Source organism: Lutjanus erythropterus, chromosome 1, assembly GCF_056507025.1.
Source record: "Lutjanus erythropterus isolate fLutEry1 chromosome 1, fLutEry1.hap2, whole genome shotgun sequence".
Taxonomy (NCBI): Eukaryota; Metazoa; Chordata; class Actinopteri; order Lutjaniformes; family Lutjanidae; genus Lutjanus; species Lutjanus erythropterus.
Genome location: NC_139317.1, coordinates 33,429,902 through 33,454,845, shown reverse-complemented (window position 1 = coordinate 33,454,845; position 24,944 = coordinate 33,429,902). Strand labels below are relative to the sequence as shown.

The following is a 24,944-nucleotide window of genomic DNA, read 5'->3' as shown; positions in this document are numbered from 1 at the left end:
TGTTGGAGCTATTAAACCATCATGACCTCCTTATGTGAAATTATTGGCTTTTAATACTACATCACCCAACTTCCTAAAGCCTATTCTGAATCAGGTGCGCATGCTCAGTTTCATGAACGCAACACATCCAAGGAAACTATGACAGCACTGAATTTATTTGAATAAGGACATTTTCTCAGCTGTTCGCCCAATCTTGAAATGATGCTGTGACTCAAAGTCTCCTCTGATAACATTATCAATTCAAATTTTGATCAATTTTGACTAATTTCCAGCTAGCTTATGTTTGTAGATATTAACGTTGCAATGTCACACAAAAGTTGATGGAGAACGTGAGCTGTTGTGACAGCAGCAATAATAGTATTGGTTAGAGACATAGAGATGGAGCTGAAATGGACTTTACTGTAGTGTGTAACGTATTTAAATGTGTGTCAAGTCTCTTATGTGGCACTACATGCTAGCAAGCTCATGAATCTCATTTGTAGAAGAAGAAAAAGACACTCAAGGGAGTGTTTAGTGTGTACCTGCAGGTAATGTGCACACCAGTCTGTACCAACCTGCTGTACATCCTGACTAAAAGATAGTAACACTACTATAAATGGCTGGATGGATTGTTTGTAAGACTTTAAAACTCAGTAATATAATTAATGGCATGTTCAGATGGGTTTATTTCACAGTGGCCGCAGTTCTGACAAGCCTGTTCTGGCACAACAGGCTCAACTCTCTCTCATTCATCATCATCTTTTTATGTTTCCTAATTTTTGTCACTTCATGTCTGCTTCCTGTTTACTTCTGTGTATTCTCGGCACTGAGGTCTTCGTAGGAGTCACGCTGTTCCGCCTCCACCAGTGATTAGTTAAATAAGGGACGCTGCATTCTTAATCACTTTCCCTCTCACCCTCATTATTTTTCTGTCAAGCAGCACTCAGAAGAGTTTGTTTAGGACGCTATTTACTAACACATCCCTCTTTCAACTCCCCCCTTTACAGACAGCGTCCCTCTTTTGATGATGATTAATTTAATTTCCACTGGATGTCAAAGTGCTGGCTTGGAATTGATAGATAGGTCTTTAAGATGTCTTTCAAAAGAGAAAGCTGCAGCTCCAAAAAGTGCTTTGATTTATTACACGTCTTCATTCTGTGTTATGTTTAATTCAGGCAGAAATAATCCCCCTTTTTCTGGAAGACAGAAAAAGGAAGAATGATGAGAAAGACGACTTTGGGACAAGCCTTGTCAACACAGGCTTGTTTCTCTTGCAGGTGTTGGTGTAGACTGGCCTTGGATCCAGACATCAAGGGGCTTAGAGAAAGTTTCCCACCTTTCAAGGCTTGAGCTTATGTGCCTGCACCCAAGACTCTGATCTTTGCAACCAGCTTACCTACAATGGGATGAAATTATACACTATTTAAGTATTTAAGTCCACTTGTGAGCCTATTCTTTAGGACTGTCTGCAATCCCAGTTTACCAGCCATCCCCGTCTCATCCCTGCTGGCACTATTTTAAGTGAAACTTAGAGCCAGTTGTCAGATGTTGCCAGATTACCCTGGTTTTATCCTGGAGTTCCCCGTCTTAAAGGGACAGATCACCCCAAAATCAAAAATAGATATTTCCCCCCTTACCTGTTGTGTTATTCATTCATCTAAATAGATGGTTTGAGTTGCAGAGTTTGGGAGATGTGGACAGTAGAGATCTCTGCCTTCTCGTCCATAAAATGGAACTAAATAGCTCTCACTTATGGTGCTGAAAGTGCCAAAAAATACATTTGAAAAATTCATCAGTAATATCTCTTTCAAGAAATCATCACCCAGTCACTCAAGACCCACAGACTTTGTTGTGAGCAGTTTCATGAAGGAACTATTTCTCTGTAGTGGAAAGAAAGTAGTTCCAGTAGATTCTACCACAGAAAGCAAATAGTTAATGCATGAAGCTGCTCACAACAAGGTCTGTGGAATATATCATGTAAGTCATGAGTTCTGGAAAGAAACAGGCAGACATCTCTACAGCCAATATCGCTGAAGAGATCTCAAGATCTCTGAAACTCTCACCAAAAAAATCTAGATGAATGAGTAACACTACAGTCTAGAAGAAAAATATGCATTTTTCATTTTTGGCTGAAATGTCCCTTTAAACATCCATATGAACCCATACCTAGAAACTGGTGAGATGAACAGCTGTTTCACAACACCAATGTTGATCGATTTTGATTCAATAAATGTTCTGATGCCATAAAATCTATAAAATCTGTCTGGTATCATGTTTCTCATAGAGTTAGTATTGAATTATGTTGCATTCAAGCTCAGAATCAAACCAGTGTTACTTGGGGTTTATGAAACTTTAGACTGGAGTCATAAGGTCACGGGCTGCTTACTGTAAGTTAAGGCTTTAGACGTCTGGACATGTTTGCTCAAGTAGTAGTGGAATCTAGGTTGAGATTGGATTTCATGGCTTTTTAAGAGTCACATTTTATGTTTGACTTTCCTCAACTGAATCTGTAACTAGATATTTTTGGTCTCTCGAACCAAGGCCTTGTGGGTTTGGTGGTAACAGCATTATCAGAGATACACTCTGCTTTTTTAGTTGTTTTAGTGAGAGGAAAACTTGAAAGCTTGATGTGAATTTTCTTTGGTGCAAAAGTGTAGTTTTGAGGCAACACATCAAAGAGCAAACTGGAAATAAACCAAAGGAGTGTGTGAATGTGTAAATTTATTATGTAGTATTTAAAGGAAAATTCAGTATTTTTCTCAGCCTGGGTTTCATTTTTGAAGTCAAATGATCAAAGAAGATACACATCACAAGAACATACATAAACCACGTCTTTGGAAGTGAAACTGAACTGTCATTGGATTGGATTGGATAATAACACATTAACATAACGCAACGAACAACATAAATGTTGCAAAACTATGTTGTTTTACAGCATTTATGTTGTTCGTTGCTTCTTAAAGGGACATTTCACCCCAAAACCGCTGGCTTGTAGTGCTATTTATCCACCTAGATATATATCCATCTAGACTAGAGTTTCTACATGAAACTGCTCACAACAAGATCTGTTGATTCTCTTCAGTAGCCAGGTAATGATTTCTGGAAAGAGACACCGGTGTTGGATTTTTCAGTTGTTTCTTTTTTCCTGACACATTGAGCACCACAAGCCAATTACCATTTTGTCGAGACAAGGCAGACATCTCTACAGCCAATATCTCCAAAACTCAGCAATTCACACCAAAAACTTAAATGTCCTCTGAGAGGCAGTTTGCGGTACAACACAGAAACATACAGACATATTAGTCAGACAAAAAAAAAAATCTAAGATCACCTGTAGCAGCTATCATAAATATTGTCACAGTCCAGGCAGGCATTAAAATAACAGAAAGAATGTATTTTTGATTTTGGGGTGAATTGTCCCTTTAAGTGTTATAGATAACATTGTTGAGCTGGAGATTTTTTCACAAATGGTGTGATTATCTGGCTGCTCATGTTGTTTGCTCTATTGGGCTCCATTGCGTTGATGCTACTATGTCTCCAGATGCTAGCAATTAAGTTAGTATGTAAAAAATGTTTTCAGGTTGCTATTTCAGGCTCGATTCAAGCACCTCTGTGGGCAGACAGCCTGTTTTAAAGTCAGCCTAACTACAGCTCCATGTGCTGTTAGGTTTCTAGAGGGCAATTTCCCTCAGTTATGTTTCTACAGTTGCTGAAGCACTGGTGCTGGCTGTGTAATATCAGTGACTAATGGTACCGTTCACCGTGTGGATTTTGGAGGCACTTTTCTGCGCTCATCAAAACCTTCACAGTTTATATTCCCACAATTATGTGGGAAATGAAAGTGTCTGCAAACAAAGTATTAACAGATAATGAAAAAAGATGCACCATCTTACTAAACTGTGAAGTGGATGTGGAAAAAAAAAGAGGAGGCGGAGGGATTAAATAAGTACTAGTACTGCCTACACCCTCCCACCATGGTATAACATGATAATGCAATCTGCATAAAAGACTATTTGTCTTCATTAATGATAGGGGAAGGAGAGCAGACTGATGCTCTGTGCTGCAGCCTTCTTCCTCAGCTGTCCCTATCACTGCCTGCGTGCTCGCCTCCTCACAACACTTGCTCTGCTGTTATTATTCACTGTTGGGCTATCTCCTGACAGGTATGCAATGGAATGTAAATTCCCTGCCTTGTTAGGGTTGTTGGGAGGCTGTGTTCTTGTGGTTTGGTTAATCAGTCATCCTTGCTGTACCCCTCCCCCCCCCCAGACTCACCACAGCCTCTGTCCGACCTCCCTCCTGGCTACTGAGGAGGTGATGGATGAGCCTAGAGGTGAAGAATGAGGAAGACACATTAGAATTTGACCATATGAAGGAGTCTGCGTGGCAGAGCAAGAGAAAGCACGCTCGCAGAGCCACATAGTGTCCACATAGTGTTTGTTCTGTTCTGGCAGAAAGGCACTGGTAGGGCACTGGGATGAAGCGTCTTGTTTCTATGACAACAATATCTTGACATTTCCTATCACTGCTGTTGTTGCACAGTCTAGCATCGCCCCATTGCTTTTTATTATCTATTGTATCAATTGTTGTACTTTTTTTCATTTAAAGCACCAACCAGATGATATGCTGCCTTGGTGCGCTGCAGCAGGGGCCAGGAGGACGAAACAGAGCTGTTGTCTAGAGACGCTGGTTATCTACATGTAATTTCCCATAAATTCTTCGCAACAAAAGTCCCCTGTTGTTTTGTTATGTTTTATTATAAAGCAGTAAAATCAAGAAACTCCTCTCAACTCAAACTCGAATGTGAAACAGTAAAATAAAGCAGAAAGCAGCATAAACTTAAAACCACAGAGATTCAGTTAGAAGCTACAAAAGTACTGAGAGCTGAACACAAAAAATCTTTCCCTGAGTTGAGTCTCATCTTGCTGGTATACATCAGAAAACAAACAGAACGGCGTCCATTTTCTTGGTTACCAGTGTGCCAGTTCTCAATCTAGTATATTATTGGCTGCCTGGGAAAAAAAAAATGAGATGGTGACAACACCATCAGCAAGGTTCAGAGATTTTCACCTCAAAACGCTCAGAGTGGCCACTCAAAATAGGCGGAGTGATCAGAAAAAACGCCAAGTGCAGCACCTTTTCTCCAGGTGGGCACATGCGGCCATAGAAGCTCTCTCAGTATCGGAAGCATTTAAAAAAAAGACGCTGGCGCTCAGAAAAAAAGCACTGTGTGGTCACAAGGCCGAAGCCCATGTGCTTGACTCTGCATATGGCACACTCACTCATGTATCCAGACATGAACACGCCACCATCAGAAATCCGAGCCTCATCACAGCAGGAACGGGATTGAGAGCCATTGTTACTTAATCTCCTTGCCCTCTGCTACCTGCTACTAACTCCTTTCGCTTGGCTTTTGGCCAGCGGGGTGCCGTGCATTTAACACGGGAGATAAGAGAAGGCGCTGTCGCTTGCTCCCTCAGGTCTTGAGGAGCTTTATGGTTTTTTAATGAATCTTCACAGGCTTAACGACCCAGAAATCTGAGGCTCAAGTCTAATGTCCTAAAATAAATAATTGATTCAGTTACAGTCTGCGCTGGCTATGTGGGGTTACCACCAGCCGGGGTTACCGCCAGCTGTTTTTCGGGTGCCGCAGTTCTGTCTCTCTCTGCTTGGCTGATCTGGTTTCCCCAGCGCTGTTTGTCTGTCACTCCTCAGCTCTGCCTCGTCCTCCTGGCCTCTGCTGCAATGCCCTGCTGATAACCTTCCTGACAGCCCTCTTTCAAGAGCCTCAAATGTGTCCTGCCGTCTTTCATTGAGCGCTGCCACAGGTCTTATCTTCACTCACACACATTGGCCACACACAACAGGAGTGTAAACCTCCCTCACAAGCGGTTCTCCTCCAGTCAGCCTCCCTAGAAGCTCCTGCTGGCCGGCCGTCACTAACGCTTCTTCTCGTTTCTGATAGAAGAGCAGAGAAAAGGCCTTGTTGTCATCTCATCTCCATCACCTATTTCCTGTGCCATTTTCATTTATAATGCAAACACACAGACTGTAAAAAAATATATCAGTGCTTTGAAAGAGAGCCGGACCGTATAATGTGACGGATACAGTGTGCGGAGAATTATGAGGTGGCATTTCAGTTCCCCTGGCGCATTACACAGTTGTTATCTGTAATGATTTGGGTGCAGATGGAACAAACACATCTTCAGAAGAGGCTGGTTTTGTGTTCCAAGCTCTTCTGCTCATAATGTGCGGCATAAACATCGCAATCTTCCAGCTTGTTTTGAATATGCATGCAATTAGCCAACCAAATTAAGCAGAACTAAATTAAATGGCGTTGGTGGAAACAAGCATAGCTGGTGATTTATGGCGCTGCACTGTTTACAGTGATGAAGTGCCATGGGCTAATGAAAAGCCTGGGTAAACAAATACCTGCTTTAAAAATAGGTCTGCTCCTGGAAGAACAAAGGGAAGGTAAACATGATAAAAAAGAGGAGGGATCTTGTCCCTTGTTCGAGTAGTCTCTGGTTCTTTTGATGCACTGTACTGCCAGCATAGCTGTGGAACAAATAATTAATCAGCTGCAGCATTTACAGCACTCAGACTTACTGAATACCCCCAGACTGGTGCTCAACTTGACAGTGTCCAGTCTAAATGACATCCTGACAACATCACACATTTTTAAATCAAGCAGGACATGCAATGATGCTCAGAATTTCCTTTTCAAAGTCCTAACATGGCAGTTTTGTTTATTTAACCTGAGTGACAGGTGGTTTGTCAATTCAGGATCGTTAATAGCCTGTATTCCTGTGTCAACAGAGACTGTGCATGTATTGAATTGAGGATTATGCAGATGAGACATGGCATATTGATCCAGATGCAGTCAGATTAAAGGATAAAGATGTAGTAATCTTTGGGTGTATTTACATATTCCTTTAGAAATAGCCCACACTCATTTGGCTCTGTATTGTTTTTTGTTGCCAATAAGTACAAAAATCAGAACTTCCAAATTGTATTTGTTAATTATATGTTTGGACAGCAACATTCTGTGTTCAGCTACACAAGCTTTGCTTAAAGTTACCACAAGGAACTTATATTTTGTTGAGTTTGGAGCCCTTTGTGGACAAAAGCGGTAGTGTTTCCACTGTAATAACCACAAAATATAACGGCAAAAATATTATCTGTAAATCTCCTCTTGCTTCATTCTGGTTGTCTTTCACTGTTGTGTTGGCAGGAAAAATGTAAACAAAGGCTCATTTCAACCTATTTTCACAGAGGATCTGACCTGGTGGCAGGCATTTAGAACAACTTTACAGAAATAGTCAGTCTTGGTGTGGATGGTCTCATTTGCTTATGTAGGTCACATAGAGTCATCAGTAATAAACAGGCAATTTCATAACGAGTTAAAACTCACTGTAGTAACTTTAAAGTACTTTACAATGAGCAGACTTAGTAACTGAAACAAAAAATGAAGTTGTATTATTTGGACATCATAGTCAATGTAATTAACATTTTCTACTTGGTATTCACCTCTCTTCTAAAACACTTGTTGTTTATACAGTGTACCATCTGCAGAGCGGATAATCAGTCTTCAGTCGACATCAGGCAGTATAGCTGTAAACAGGTGTATTTAGCACTGTGTGTGTATGTATGCTCTAGGGCTGTACTGAATGTCTTTTTTTCACATTCAAAGTTTCTACTGAGGTTTTCAAATGAAGCTTCAAATGTCTGTCATTATATTTTATGATGTCATTACTCTAACAAAAATTTGAAATCCTTGAACAAAATCCTCAATTTGAATTAAGTGATCCCCCTGATTAGACGAGTGAGGCTTTTTAATTAAATCAACTTTCTTAATGAATGTAGCATTAGTTTCATCAACATAAATGTAATTTATGGTGCTGATAAATTGCCAGTGGACCGCACCATTTACACAGCATGCAGTAAGTGGGAAAGCACAGTGATAATATTGTTTTTGAAAGGCTCAACACTAACAAATATGGATTGAAGCAGAATATTTCATTTGATAAAAACTTGTTGTTAATTTTGGAAATTGTTACATCTGTCTTTTGTAAGAAATGTTGCCTTTTGGACTTTAAAACATTCTCTGGTTGTTGGAAACATCTGGATCATGCAAATCAGAAACAATCCTATGCAGCCACTGCTGGAACTCTGTAATAGTGTGATGCTAATAATATTAGTATACCTCAACCTTTACCTGCAACTGTGCAGAAATATTAGGATTAATGAAATGAATGGTCATCCAGACATGTTGATTACGGATTCAGATGTCATTATGAATGAAGCTTTGAAGCTTTTAATTATTTGATACAGCCTGAATGTCTACAGAGTGCAGTGTGATTGAGGCAGATAAGTGAAAATGTCTGTGTCAGTGTGATGAGCCTTCAGGGTTGATGTGTAAATCAGCTCTAGTGTATAAAGACAACTGCTGTTGCCACCTTAGACCTGAATTTGAATTTGTCTCTGAAGAATGCTACAAGGTGTAAAGATGCACTCATCCATGCAGCAACATGGCACCAATGATTATTCAAGAGGGCCTTGGGACTGGCAGCATTTTTGAATATGTTAGAAGGTGAGGGAGTTTTCAGTCACCCAGAGTTTTTAAAAAAAAACAAAGCACCTGGCTATTGAATCAGTTTACCTCAATTTTCACAGTGCTAAATGCTATTATTCAGCTGTGCAACCAAGCAAATCTGAGCCACACTTGCCCCAAATCGTCTCCTCGTCCTCACAGCGAGGCTGCAGAGTGCAGGCAGCCTTCTGCTCCCCAAACAATTACACGCTAATCTGCAATGTGAAATGAGTATTAGGCTTTTAATCTCATAGGAAGAGAGTCCCCTACTTCACCCCAAAGTAGTGGAAGTTATATTATCTCCCAGAGTTTCTGACCTTTCTGTCTCCACTCCCCACCCTCCGGCCCCACCAGTCCACCACCCCGCGCCGCTTCCATCAGGATAGACAGCGAGCAACTCCTCCCTCCAGCCACCTTTCTCTAGATTAGCCCCCTGACACCTTGGGCCTGGCTATTTAATTGCTTGTCGGATTGAATATTCTCCAGTTTCCCCCTTCATCTAGCTCGCAGATATTGCTTCTCATTAGCATGTCCTCTACCACCACCGCTGCAATTCCATGCAGGGTGGAAGACAGACAAGTACATAACATTCTGCTCATCCTTCCACTGAGAACCAGTCTACACCAGCCAGAACAACACAGCGACACACTAGCTGCATTGTTCTCATCTTAGGCAGCTGAAGTAGCACTTGGTCAGCTCTTTTTATTTGTTAAAATATGGCTCTAACTCTGACTTATTAACAATCATGAGCACTTAACTAACAGTAAAAAACTTTTTCTACCATACAGTGAGTCTTACTATGACCAATGCAATGATAAAACCCAGGGTGTGGAGACAAAAATATATTTTAAATGAACTCTTCAGCAACTTATGATGTGTCCCAAAGTGGCCCTGTATTCAATACCTGCTGGATGATTTTCATTTGACAATCTAGCAGCTATTCTCCCCATCTTCGCCCAATTCCTCCTGTGTCAAATAAGGCCGTTATCACCGTTACGTGACTGATGTGAATGATGATGTGCAGTAAAGTTGTCACATTGATGATTTCAGAGCACTTTGATAGAAGTGTAGGCTCCCACTGAAGGCTTTTTTGCCCATTTCAATTCATTTCAATGTTATTCGTCAGCATGACGTGTAAATTAATAAATAAGGTGACCTTTTGGACTACTTCTTCTACAGTTAAAGAGGTATTTTGGAATATTTGATGTGGGGTTGTATGAGGTACTTACAGTGTATTACCTGCAGTTGATGCCAGTCACTGCTTTACTTTTCAAACTAGTCAAACTCCATAGGCAAATCAGTAATTGTAGCTTGCAGAACACCGGGGTTGCTGGACTCTTTCTCTGTTAGTTTGTTTGTGTTATTGTGTGGTTTCTGTGAATCCACACTATCCTTTTAAAACACTGAAGTCACTCAGGAACACAACCAAACTAACAGATAGAGGCAGCAGTAGACCAGCAACTCCCATCTGCTGTGAGGTAAAATGAGTTGGGTTGGTTGGTTAGCATATATAACAGCAGTTTTCCATTGGAGAAGACTGTCCAAGACCAAATATTGTTGAAAGTATTCTGAATATATAATTCTGACTTCATTGGCAAAAATTACCTTTTTCTTTTGCTGACCCCATTGACAGCAGTACATTGCTTGTACATCAAATAATCCAAACTGTCCTTTTAAAACAGGTTTAATGGCTTAATCTCCCCTCTTTAATCTCTCACCATGGTTTTTGATATTTTATTATAAGTTTCAATATATTTTCTTATTTTTTTCTCTTGTGTTTGTGTGTTTCTTTTGGTTTTTAGTTCTCGATGATTGTTCATTTTAGCTTCTTGTACCTAATCTACTCTATTAACATCTCCAGCACCATGGACAGTGACGTTAAAATGTTCTTGTAGCATTGTGAGTTGTCTCACTGGAGGATCTTGAACATTTGTGTAAAAAAAACACAGATAACACTCTTAACCTTGCTGGACTGCATTTCTTTATTAGTCTTTGTTTCTACTGCTAACTCTCTTGTAAAGGTGGAAAAAACCTTTCTGTTACCATTGCATCTATTTAGTATCCACAGCTATTTAACAAGTAGCCCTTGCTCAGTGACAGATGTGCTTTTGCAAGGGTGCTCGATTTACCCTGGTAATAACCCCGCCTGGACTCGAGGCATACATTATTTAAGGGGCGAAGCTCTGGGAGTGTCCACTGCTAGGATGGATTGTTCTGAGGTACATTCATCCAGTGAGGGATATTGTCTGCATTGTTGTTTATCTTAATATAAAGGCCTAAGGTCTTTTTCTCAAGCTCAGCACTTGAGAATAAGAGCAGACTGTAAGCTGATGTACTGTATCAGTGACTCAGCTCAAGGCAGCTTTATATTTTATAGTCTAAACGATCAAATCACAGTATTCAGCTATTTGAGCCTACCTCCTCAGTTACGTTTGTCATACAGCATGTCATGCATTACTGTTTGTTCAATGTGAAAGTAGGGATTCAGAATTTAAGTTAACTGAAGTTAGTCAGTGTGGGATCCTGCTGAGTTTGAGAGACCTTCTCAGGTAGGGTTGGGGATCTTCAGCATTTTATAGAATCCAAATCTGGTTTGTAATTGACTTATTGACTCTTAATCCTTCCAAATACTTCATGGAAGTTGACCTTTGACCATTTGTAAATAATTCTTGATCCATATACGTCATTTCTTGTAGAAATCCGGGTATTTTAATCAACCTGGGACCAAATCCAAAATGGCCTGGCTATCAGAACCCAACCCTACTTTCTATTAAACTAACTTTTTTCAGTCCTGATACATTCCTCTCCTTTTCTAGTCCACAGCTACTGCTGATTCTTGGATCACAAAATAAACCAGCTCTCTCCCACAAAGCTGGCATCTTCTGCTCTTATCTATTTTTCACTTACACCTTCTTCCTTTTCTCTTGTTTCCTCTGTGTTTTCTTTCACTTCCTCATCCACTCTGTCGTTGTCCATGTATGCCTCTCGTTGCTGTCGTCTCCTTCCTTCCATCTCTCCTCTGGTGACTTGGGTGACACTTGCAGTAGAGATTAAAGTGATCAAGGACCTACCGTGGCCCCCTCCTGTCGGGCAGCTCAACACCAGCCCTCCCGTGGTGGAGGAGCTGGAGTCTCCCTCCCAGACAGCTCAGCCCTCGCCAGGACAGACAAGCTGTGACCAGCACCACCATGGTGGGTGTTGGTGTTCCCATTGTCCAGCGTCTCTCCCATCCATTACCCCCCTTCCATCCATCAGTCTGTCCGTCCATCATCCACTTCCTTCATTTGTCTACCTGATTTAATTAAGGAACAGTATGAGTGTTGAAGAGTGTGTATGTGCTCACTGAATTTGATGTGTTGTATATCTGTACTTTTACATTCCCTGCAAAATATATATATTACACCCCCAATTAATGCGGTACAAAGACAAGATATTTAATGTTCAAACTGATTCTGTTTTTTTTTTTTTTTTTCTTATGTTGTAAATCTACACACAAAAAGTTGGGACAGGGGCGTGTTTACCACTGTTACATATTTTCTTACAACAATATTCAGAAAGCATTTGGGATCTGAGGACACTGATTTTGAAGTTTTGAAAGAGAAATTCTTTCTTATTCTTGCTTCATATTCACCTCAACAGTCTGGGTGTCATATACAGGTCTGGACTGCAGGCAGGTCCATCAGTTTAGTACTAAACTCTTTAACTCTTACTATGAAGCCACGCTGTTGTAACACGTGCAGAATGTGTCTTGACATTGTCTTGCTGAATTAGGCAGGGACGTTATCTGAATGGCAGCATATGTTGCTCCAAAACCTGTGTACCTCTCATCATCAGTGGGGCCTTCACAGATGTGACAGTTTGCTCTAGCAAACCCATATACCTTTTGCTTCACAACAAGAAGGTTGTAGGTTCAACTTTCAGTTTGGACATGGCCTTACTGTGTAGAGTTTTTTTTTTTTTTTTAGCATTCAACTACTTAAACTGAAATGTATCAGATGGAACTTAAGATGTCCTGTCTTTGTACTGCATTCAGCTGAATACAATTCAAAATTAACTATTTGTATTTTACACAGCATTCCAACTTTTTTGGAATTTGGGTTGTATATTTGGCCGGGGACAAATTTCACCAAATAATGTCCCTGGTTAAAATGATTTCCATTATGAACTGAAAGTGTCCGCTTAAACTTAATGATCAGTGATGACTTGCTGAAAGACTTTACATCTCTTAGAAGCACTGTATTATATGACTTTAGGCATTAGCTCAGTAATGACTGCACTTTTCCATCTGGATTACATGTGGCAGAAAATCACTAATTCGTCTGCAGGTTTTTAGGGCTGTAGGCTCATTAGTTTTAATTGTGCTGAACTGCCTTCTGCATGCGTAATTGCCATTCGCTGTGACCCCCATTTCCTCTTGTCAACATACTCGTAACCGTCCCAGATGTCCCTCTAGCCCACTGTTCTCTACAAGTGGCTTACACAAATTGAAAAATCAAACTAATTTGAAGTGATGTCACTTCTTGCCTTGAGTCCCTTCACCTCAGGTTCTGCCATATATATCATTAATTCATCTATTTTTGACCAATAGAGCCAGTAGTCGATTTTTGAAGCCCCTCCACGGACCCACACTCTGACTCCTGTAATTACCCCGGGAAAAGGACATGTAGCAGAACTAATGCCAGGAATGGGATTTCCCCTGGCAGGGTGAGAAGACATAGAGTGAGACCATGTAAGAGGACACCACTGCGTGCTGTAGGCGAGGACAGGGCAAGGAGTTGATTTATGTCCATAAATCCATGGGAAAGGTTCTTGTTCCCTCTGTGATGCGAGTGGGTTTAAGATTGGCGTCCAGCTGTAAAGTGATCCCCTCTCTGTCTGGGCCAGTATGGCCCCACTCTACAACTATGGGGTCAAAGGTCACTGTGGCAGACATGGGGGTGGGTGATGGCCTCCACGACCCCTGTGAATACAGTTACAATGCACTCTCCTGACCTCAGCGTACAGGCACGCCCTCAGTCACACCAAGACATTAGTCATCTGTGCATACACAGGACTGCTTGCTTGTAAGAGGTAAGTCTGTGTGTGTTTGTGGTTTGCTCTAATATAGACGAAGAAAAAACGATATCCATTACAGTTCAGGGAAATCTGCCATATCCGTCCAACCTCATTATCAAAAATTTAAATGCGGCTTGACAGGGTAGATATTACATCTACATATAAATGGAGGGCACTTTTGTGTGAGTATAATGAAGAGCTTTTCGCCTTTGTTTTGTGGCATGAATTAATTATCCACACTTTGAAGCATTTCTCTTACCTTCTCTTTCCTCTAATCTAGGAAGACTTAAAAAAAACAAAGTAATTAAAAGATATCGAGATTTCATTTTAAATAGATTCACTAGCCGACACTTTGGAGGGTCACTCCTTTGTCTTGGAAAATCTAATTACAGTTTCATTTGGGGATTTATATAAAAGGAGAAAGCATATTCCTAGATGGTGGAATAAAAATATATATATCATTAATAGCTTTCCAACAAATCATCATTTGAGTTCCCGATGCACATAATTAATATCAACATAAAAGTGAGTGTTTTTTTGTTGTTTTTTTTAAGCAGCCAGTTCCCAGGGTATCAGAACACACTGAGCACTGTTTTCAGTGTGTGGAGCATTCTAATGAGATGCAGGCCTGTTAATCATTTCACACGTCCTGCCTGGAAAACTTAATTTTCACCTCACAGTACAGTGGTCGATGGCACACTTCGCCCCTCAGACTAGTCATCCTTTTTGATAGGAGTACCATTAGAAAATGAGAATTAATTAGCCTGCTTAATTAGAGAAATTTGCTCAGGAGTGTGTGCAGAGGGTGGAAGAGGAGTAGTCAGGTTGTTCAGAAGCCTCAGTGATGCACTTTATTGTAACCACAATTTTAATGTATCCCTTATATTATGTTCTGATTATTGAGGCCCCAACACCCTGGGAACACTTACCATTTCTTTTTATAGTATTTCCTTATTTAAAGGAGCAATATGTAACCCTGAGTACTGTTGTCCAAATGGTGACTTGGAGCCAAAGTCAGTATATTAAATAGATTAAACCCCTATTTAACATACAATCTATGGTTGAAGTGAATTGTTTCTCCCGCCCCCTCCTCCCCAGACTTTAAGCTCAGGCTTCATATATTGCTTATTACACCTTTAAGATACTTTTCGTGGCCACTAGTCCCTCTCTCTCCCTGTTCTTATGGCGTCATTTTGTCTTGCATTATGCTGTGCTACATTGCAGCACTTTATGTTGTGGATTGGTTGCAGTATAATCACCAAAATGTCTTATCCTCTGTGTTTATATGTGTCCCAGCCAATCAGCTCCCTTCCTCACACACTATCTCTCGTCAGCCTCCTCCATGCTCTCTAAAGGAAGCTATATATGTGTGTGAAGGGGGCAGGTCTTTGAGTCATCAGTCACCATCTGACTGACAGTTCAATCTGATACACAGATTCCATTTGCTGTGCGTTACAAGCAACAATACTGATAACACGCACAGATGCCCCTGCACATTTACGTATGTGACATTGTGTGCGTGCGTGTTGGCATGCGTGTGTAAGAGTGTGTGCGTATTCGCCCTCTTGTCTCTCTTAAGCTGCCTCTCTGTGCTTTTGTTCTCCTCCAGGCCAATCCTCTCGTCAATCTCCTGTCGGCCATGTCTCAGACTGGTGTGCTCCAGAGAATTAAAGGGGAATGAGTGTGTCTCCTTCCCATTGATATTCAGCCTTAAAACATAATTCTGCGACAGTTTGAAGCTAGTGTTGTGTGAGATGGCAGGCAATCAAAGCAGACACAGGTCCATCCTCTGTTGAGCAAATAAAATGATAGCTTTTGTGTAGTTTAGAGGCTCCGTTTCTTCGGGGTAATATTCTTCTTGTTGAACTATGCACTCTTGCCTGTGGAAAAGTCTCCGCTCTGACAGGAAAGGTTGATGGGGTGAGCTCTGCTGAGAATAGCCGCTCAACCCTTTCTACAGTGTGGAGGAAAAAAGGGTTTAATCAAGGTCAAATAAAGCACTGATTGTGTTGAATCTGAGGAAGACAGGAATTAGTGTGGGCGCTGGGAGAATGGAGAAAACGTGAAGAGCTGAGGTCAGGCGGATGGCTGAGTGGGCTGTAGATACACTGAGAGATGGACTGTGTGGAAAAACCGAGATAGCAACATTCATCCTTATGCCACACTAGCAGATACCTTTGTCAGCCTCATATGTTTAGATCTGTGAACTGAAAAATCATATAAGGGTCAAAGTACAGTTTTTTTTAATCCAAATTGTATATGGAAATATAAAAATTAAAGAAGCAATATGTAGCAATTGTACATGCAAACATGAGCATTACAGTTCACATAGCGAGTTGGAGCCATAAACGTTAAAATCCTATTTTCTATACAGTCTGTGGTCGAAGCAAGTTGTTTCCCCAGGCCTCCTCCTCCCTAGACTCAGGGAAGCTCAGACAACCCTGCAGGAACACCGCAGGAGCGCAAGACACACGCGTCATCGTAAATTGACAATAACAAGTGACAATAAGTCCTCAACTGAGAGTTGATCAGCTGGTTATAACTGTCAGTTGTCTGTCAGTCTAAGGCAAAGCCCATTATCCTGAAAACAAAAGCCCACTGCTCTGAAAATACACACTCTGGAGTTTGAATTAAGTGATTGCCTGTTTTGCTGCCTGTCAGATTCTATTAATAGTTTGTTCTGTTTAACTGTTATAAACACTTTCTCCTTCTGAAAGATTAGTAAGGATTCTTATGACACAGACAGACACTGAATGATTCAGGGACACTCAGCATTAATTAGAACTTGAATTATAATGAAACAGGCAAACAAAACCAGTGATTCCAGCCCAGAATAGAAATTTTAAAGAGGGACACTGGGGCTGTAGCATTGTTATCAGAGAAGCCACTGTTTCAACTTGTTTCCTTGATGACATGTCGTGGTCGTTTTATGATTTATTACAGGAAATATATAACAGATTTTTCCCATAACAGTTTTTTGCAAGATCAGACATTCAGTGCACTAGGCTCATCAGAATCAGTGGGGGTAACAGATCAAAGCTGTTATTGCTCAGTGTCTCCTTTTTTTTTTTTTTTTTCTTCCACCAGACAAGCAGACATTCCTCCACAGTCCATTTTCCACTATCTTCTTCTGTCCTTGACTAACAAACACACAGAGAAAAAGACTGAGAGACTGAGAGAGACAGGAGTGGAGTGTGCAGGATGGGAAGATCAAAAGAAAAGGTCAGGGGGAGGGGAAAAAAAAGAGCAAGGGCCGGACATATGCAAAGAGGAAGGGAGAAATTGAGAGCGAAGGAGGGAAAGAGAGCAATTGGCTGCATCTTCATGTTGTGATCTGTCAGCGTTGACAGGGATGAGCAGAGCAAACATGCATCTCCCTTGTCCCCTTGGTCAGTTTCCATGGAAACGCTATTTCTCACCCTTACACATACAGTATACTGTACGTTCATCCTACTTGCACTGTATTCCCAGCAGTCAGCGTGTGGTTCAAATGGACCGTATGAAAAAAAGTAGAGTACTGATAACGTCTATCATGTGAACTTGCATACAACACAGGGGCATCATTTGACTGCCTATATGAAGCAGACCCTGTGGAGAGGAAGCTACAGCTGATAGTCTTCCACGGGTCTGAGGTTAGAGCCACAATTTACCCAGCCGTCATGCAACAGTACAATTTGGCTGTCATTCTGAGACTCAGCTGTAGCCCTATAACGAACAGAAGTGCAGAGGCCAAGATAACAACGGTAGTTGTCATTTGGAATAATCATTTCCATGAGTTTATGTTTAGGGAGATGCATCAGTGAGCTCAGGGCCAGCGAGTTCAACCTGGAACTGAGTGGAGGTGTAGGGGAGCCCCTGGTGGTCAGAGCTGAAACAGCAGGACTGTGTCTCAGCGTCCTTACCCCACCGTTAGAACATGTTCCATCACAGGCAGTGGAGGACGAAGTACTCAGATCTTATACTTTAGTACTCATTTTAAGCATTCTCTGTTGAATTCAAAATTAAAGAAGTATTATCAACAAAACATACTGTAAATGCAAATAGGCCCTGTAACCGATATATTGTTCAATATATATGACTTTATAAATATTGATCCATCAATGTGTAAGCAGCATTTTACTGTTGTAGCTGTTTGACATGGAGGTAGTTTAAGGTAGTTTAATCCTTGGGGTTCTGCTGCAAGTTGTTTTGTAACATTGAGAACCACTGTTTTAATCTATCACAATATATTGCATTTTGTGAGCTGGTTGTATGTTTTTATGTGAAACCTGATTCTGAAAAGTAACTGGAAACTATTAGCTGTTTGATTTTGTGGAGTTAAAAGTATGGTCCAGGGGCCAACAATAAGGATTGCCCACTTGCCCAGGATAAGTAAAATGCCATGTCAGGCTAGTAAATCTAGCAACTCAGTGTTAAAAAGAATTAAACTATTAAACTGTTTTAGAAAATATTGTTTTCAGCCTCTAAAATTAATACTTTTCTCTGTTTGTGATCACGTTAAACTGAATATCTTTGGATTTTTAAATGAAAAAAAAAAACATTTGAAGACATCACTTTTGGACATTGCAGTGTTAGATTATGGCAAACAGATTATAACAACATGACAGTTACCTTTAGTCTTTGTTGCTATTTGATAACACTAATAAATTATACTTGTATTAATTACAATTAATTTGTACAGGGACATGTAACAATTGACAGGGCAGGTAGATTTCTGACCGTCATTAACACTGAACCCTGCATCCTCTGAAACATAATGGAGTTGAGAAGAAGCACAAAATAAAAATCAAGTAAAGTACTTCAAAATTTGAGTAAATGTACACCACTGATCACAGGATGTGATGATGCAGCACCAGTGCAAGTTTGGTGACATTACTGGTCCAGTCAAAGTATTAACAATGTATGTAGGATGTATGAGAATGACATTTCATTCTGACCAAAAAAAATATAAAAATGGTGTGATTTCTGCTTGAGTTTGTATCAGACAAGCATATTTGCTTATGTCTGGAGATGTGATCTGTAGGCCAGGGAGATTGGATATTTCAGTTTTGGATCATATTGCAATTTAGATAATATTTCAATTCATTATTCAGCCCTAGATTAAATTAAAAATTGTCACATTTACAGAATCTGCAGGAAATCTCCGGTTTTGCCATGTAGCCCCACTTAGGGGTGTCCGCATGCGCGATATAATGTGTTGACATGGTGTTGTCTCATGTAGCCTAAATTGATTGATTGATGCTGTCAGCCTTTCCACTCAGTCTGCTGCAGGAACACTTGGCGAGCTCACAAACTGTAAAGTGTAATGCAACCCTCTGACTGGAATGCAGAGTCTAGACAGATGTAGACGCATCTCCACTGACATGTTGTGAGGATCAGAGTGTGCCTGTCTGTCTGCACAGTGGCTGCCATGTTCAGCCTGGGTAATTAAACGCTCGAGGCGAGACCGGCCATTAGTTAATCCAGGGGCTGTGAGCTTCATACTACATTAACTCCTTCCATCAAAGGCTCAGCTTTGATGTGTTGATCTTAAACCTTTAAGCAGCCAACAATCTCCTGAAAAAGCTTGTCATATCGGTGACATACGTTTTGTTCAAGAACCGTGTCAGTGGTTCTAAATAGGTCTTTCCAAAGCCAAGTGCGCGGTGACATCAATTATAGTGATGGATGACAGAGGGACAATGGCTAAAACACACATGTGTACACAAAAAATGACCTCACCGCTACTCCAGCCGTCCAGTGTTCGATTCTTGCCTCCACCACCCTCTGACAGAAGTGAGAATTCACTTTCATTCGTCCTCACCAACGTAATCTTCTCTCCTCACGTTAGCTTTTGTAAATAACAGCCGATGTTTTTCTGTGTGCTGATTGGCTGCGAATTCGCCCAGTGACCTCCACCAGTCCTGTCATGAGCATGGGTCACCTCCAGCCCCCTCCTCCTACACACACACTATCAAACACTTCCCTGTGAGGTTGCCAAGACAGCTTATCATGCACACAGTTGAGCGTGAGAGTTTTGGAAAGCCAGTTTAATGTTTAACATGCGGTGCTGGTGTGTGGGATTTATGTGTGTGTACGTATTTGTGCATATGACTTTTACGAGACTGCTTGTTTGATTTGTTTGGAGGAAGTTCGTATGTGTGTGTGTTTTCTGTCACTGGAATGTGTACACATTGTGGAGGGTTGATTTATGCCTCCTCTACTGTGGGTACATGTCCTTCAGTTGGATGAGTTACACAAGTGACACTGTGCGTGTGTGTGTGTGAAAACACAACCTGGATTTCTGTTCTCACACACTCCTCATTGCTGTTCTAGTTTAGTAGATGCCCAGTGAGCATTTATCCCTTGAAAAGATGTTTAAAGTTACCACAAGGAACTTTAATCTTTTGTTGATTTTGGAGGCTCCTGTGGACATGAGCAGTAGTGTTTCCACCAGAATATCTGTGAAATATAAAGTAAAAAATGAAATTATCTAAATAACAATCTTCTTATGGTTCCTTTTAACTGGCTAACATATAACTCATTATGACTTTGCGAGGTAAAATGTAAACACAGGCTTGTTTCATCTGATTTCAGGGACGGAAATAGCTGATCTTCAGGTGGATGGTCTCGTTAACTTATGTAGGTCATATAGAGACTGTTTCAAAAACATGTAGTAGCTTAAAAAAATAACTTTGGCCACCAGTGAAAAGACATTCAGAATTGGTCGAAAAGTGAAAGTTTTTTCACAGACTGTCTCAAGATGTTGATTTGCTGTTTCATCTGGAAGGTCACACTCAGACCTTGCATTTCACCAGGATTTTTTGACAGTGACATTTTTCATCCCCCTACAATGTGCAAATAATGGCCTACCAGCACTTTTGGCCTTCACTAGTCTGACTCACTGTATGTACTCTGTGGGCACAAACCTGCCATTGAATGACTTATTTGACTCGGCATCTGCTATCTGCAAATCCCCAGGAAACAACAATAACCTCTGAGACAGCAACCTACACGCTGGAAATTGCAAATTAGTTTTTGGGACGGAAACATAAACAGCAGTTACTTTTTCTTTTGCAGTGACGTAGTCATTTCAATGCTTCCTGACATTCAAATGTTCCACCAGAGATAGGGAGATAGAAGGAAGCTTCTTGTTTGCAGCACAGAGGATATAAAGTTTGTAATTATGACATTTTATATGAAAGATTAAATGTGCCTGTAGACCACATTTCACCTACCAGTGGAATATGACTTTGGAGAAATATCTTCATACTAATTAATATTGTCTGTTTTTCAACAAACAAATTAACAGATTATTAAAATAATAAACCAAATCTGTGTTCTGTGACACATCAGTGTTGTAACCTCATTGTAGCAGCTTGAAAGGTGGATGAAAAGAGGTCTTAGATATTCATACCAAATATGAAAACCAGTTTAACTAGAAATCAACATTGAAACCCTGGCTGATGCTCACTGGGTACATTTAATAGCAATCTATGCATAACGTTTCCACTTTCTGTTAAACACACTAGCTTTTCCAAGTGAATTTAACCTGAAGTCAAGCTAAAGTATACAGTATGTACTGCACAGGTCTATGCTGTATTAATACCAGAGCTGTCAGTGGTGTCACTGTTTTAAAATATCCATCATATTTTAGAATAAAATATTCAGCCATTGCATTTTCCTTTTATTACAGTCCAGTTTGATGGTGTGGAGAAGTCTCGAATGTCGCCTACCAAGGAGGGAAAAACTCGCCCACTGCAGCGACACTCCAGTGGCTGTCTGGTCAATACCAAAATGACTTCACTGGACCACTGCAGCTCCTCTCTCGGGGAGCGTATTGACCCCACCATGCCCCTGGAAAGCCAGTTGTGAGTTGAATCTTGCTGTTGCTTTTATTATGCGTTCATTTCAGATGCGCCACTTTGTCTTTGTGTTGTTTTATTCCCTTTTCTTAAGCTTCCTTTGTAGCCAAGGCGTTCTCCACAGATTTTGTCTCCTCAGTATGCTCTGAATGAGTCTGAAGGAATGGTATGAAAGGAAGGTTTCAAAAAAAACACCTAAATATGCCTTTTTCAGTACAGACGTTTTGTGAGAAAAATTTCAATAGACAATCGCGGTGGTTCAAATTTGTTTTTTAACCATACACGTTTTGCTTCCTAAAATGATCATTTATATCTGTATCACTATAGTAGCATACTTGTATACAAGGTAGCATAGATTAGCACCAGTCCATATTAATGTTGCCATCCATTGCCATAAATGTACAATATTATTTAAATGCCACTTAAAATAGCACTTTAATTTTCAAAATATTCTGCCAAATTTACACCTCAATTTTTTTTTTCCATGAATATGAAATAATAAAAATTTTCCATTACAAAGATATTGCAAGACAGCAGACCCCACATGTCATTTTGACCCATTTATGCATGTAAAGATTAAGGATTTTGTTTTGCACATGGACTTAACTGCAGTTTCTGGTTGATCATGGACAGCATTCAACCCTTTGTGTGGATAACCCATGCAGTTTTTTAACATGGACCAAAATTGGAAATTGTAGTACCACTGATTTCAGTATTTTTCACTGCTTTCCCCCAACTTGGACTTCTTAAGACTTTTGATATGTTAGAAGTGATGTACTTATGAGACTAGAATAGTTGAAAGAGTTTCTGTTGCAGTTTGTGTGGGGTATGTTGTGTAAAATTGTTGCTCTTCTTTCTCATCCCTATTTCCCATTGTCTGCTGTAGCTGGTACCATGGAGCGATCAGCCGGACAGATGCAGAGTCTCTGCTCAGGCTGTGTAAGGAGGCCAGCTACCTGGTGAGAAACAGCGAGACCAGCAAGAATGACTACTCCCTCTCCCTCAAGTAAGGACAACGCTCTTTTCCTAAATAACAAGCCACAGACAGCGTTATCAGATACACAAGTCCACATGACAGCTGAGTGTAAGAGTAATTGCAAATCCTCGGTATGATTTAGCCTGCAAAAGTGTCAGGGACTTAAGAAAATCAAGTGTCTGTAAAAGTTGACAAGTATATTTTTCTGTGATTTGTACACAGATCGAGTGTCAAAGATTATTTACAAGATAGACGAGATAAAGTGTAGCAGCTGCACCAGCTTACTGGTAAAGTACACACAGTGGATGAATCTAACATCTTGCTTACAAAGGTCCTTGTATAGCTGTGCCCCAATAGTCTGCTGACTCTTCCTTTTCAATATGGTAATAATTTTCACCTCTTAGACCTCCATCTCCCACCCACATCCTGCCCGTTCCTTGTCCTCCACCTCCCCCTGGTAACCCCTCTGACACTGTCGGCTCACTTGATTCGCTGATGTGCCCACAACTCAGTTAACGGTGCCCTTCATCAGTGACCCCTGATCCCTGCCATGTCCAGCAGAGGGTTCAAAGGAGCCGCTCTCATTGGTTTAGTCTAGTCTGACATTTGGTAGAGGTTGCTTTAGCTTGAAGGCCCACAGTGCCGTCACATCCCATTCTTTTGATGGGAACATGCGCCTTTGGTGGGTTTGGTTTAATGGTTTTCACTATCAGGTGTACATACCAGGCGCCATAGCAACCATGTCAATCATAACCAGATATGTGTAGCCCTCTGAAATCTTGCCAAAGTCAACTTTGGCAAATTACCCTGAGCCATCAGCTTAGTATATTTGACAGATGGTCTTTTCACATTTCCTCTATACATAGTCCATTTTACATTTCAAGGCAGGCTCAACCACATGACATTTAGAGAAATCTCTACAACTCTGTGGCGACCTTCACATGAGATGAAGCTGTGATTTGCTAAGAGACATTGATTAGCCTGGTGTTATTACGATACAGCTCATCTTGCTGGAGGCTTATATATCTTGGCAGGGCAACATTATGCTTTCCACTGCTCCAATTCTCTCAGTGCCACTGTAGCTGACTGGCTGTCTAACTTTCCATCCCAGTGACTGATCATCTGCTTATGCTTGTGTGACTGCCTCTTTTTCTGCCTTATTGATTGACAAAAGCCTGACTTACTAACTGGTGGGCTGTCAACCTGCTGCACTGGCATTCTGACTGACTGCAAGCCAAAAAGACTAAATGCCAGAATGACTGGTTGAGCACTAAACATTGCTTATTTTGTCTGTTTTTTAAACTAGTCTAAGAGGCTGTCTTTTAGTTATTTGGAGTGTAAAGTTACCAGGAAAGATTTTCAGGCCAAATAAATTTTCTTTGGAGCTAAAAGGAATGTAAATGTAATATCACTTTAAATAGCATTGAGTAGGAATACATTATTTAGTATTCAAAAGAGGATCAGTAGCTGTAAAGTGCAAATGGTGTCCAGAATATGTTTTAAAACACTCACACATTCACCACACATGACTAAAGGCATACTTTGGATAATTTAATATGAGGCTGAATGAAGTACTTTTCTATAGTCATACCTGCAGTAGATGCTGAGCAGCACACCTTCATTTTGGAGAGGCAGAGAGGGACACAAGCTCATGTGCAATACACTGCTGTGGACGATGTTAGGAACAAAAGGTATTTTACTCACTTAAGAGAAGGTCAACCTTAAACATGTCTGTATCAGTTTAATTCCTTGCTATATTTAGAATGTTTTCATTGCTTTACCTTACCATCAGACAACTTTTTCTAACGGGAAACCAGGTCATATAAGCCAAATAACACTCTTTCCAAACCAACAAAACTCCATAGGCAAAACATGAATTTTACCTCATAGAGCACAGGAGTTGCCGGTCTAACACTGCCTTGATTTGTTGGTTTGCTTGTTTTATTGTGTGACTTAAGAATATCCAAACTCTCCTGTTAAAACACAGAAGTCACACAATAGCTCAGACTAACAAATCGAGGTGGCAGCAACTCCCGTGATCTATGAGGTAAAATTACTGATTTTGCCAGTGGAGTTTGGTTGGTTTGGAAAAAGCGATGTTTGGCTTATATAATGTTGGTTACCTGCTGGAAACGGATGCCTGACAGCAAAGTAAAGTGGTGAAAATATTTTCAATATAGCAAAGACTTAAACTGATATTGATTTTTACATTTCCGTGCTGACTGGCATCTATTCCAGGTGATTCACTGACCATGGATAAGTATCTCATACAACCCCACTTTAAAAAATCTGACATGTCCACTTGATAACCAGCCTGTGTAACCTCCTATAACCATTCAGAGTTAAATAATAACAATAAAACAGGCAAATAAGACCTAGGTAAGTAGACCCCTATCTCCTGTGCAGATAGAACAAAAGGGTTTTGCTATAAGGGGGTGTTGATAGTGGGAGTGATAATGCAGGGAGTGAATTTGATGAATGCACCTCTAACAAGCAC

The 24,944-nt window shown here is 40.6% G+C and overlaps 1 protein-coding gene across 4 annotated transcripts in view; it reads left to right on the top strand.

Annotated features, from left to right (window-relative positions):
• The window catches only part of shf (Src homology 2 domain containing F), a 136,441-nt gene that overhangs the window by 100,566 nt on the left and 10,931 nt on the right, over positions 1–24,944 (top strand). For 2 of the 4 annotated variants that reach the window (XM_084720270.1, XM_084720278.1), the window contains 3 exons: positions 11,617–11,763; positions 21,303–21,477; positions 22,358–22,477. In XM_084720270.1, coding sequence (XP_084576396.1) covers positions 11,617–11,763; positions 21,303–21,477; positions 22,358–22,477 — 442 coding nt within the window. The remainder of the gene's footprint in view (positions 1–11,616; positions 11,764–21,302; positions 21,478–22,357; positions 22,478–24,944) is intronic. The other 2 variants (XM_084720287.1, XM_084720296.1) reach the window with 1 other exon arrangement.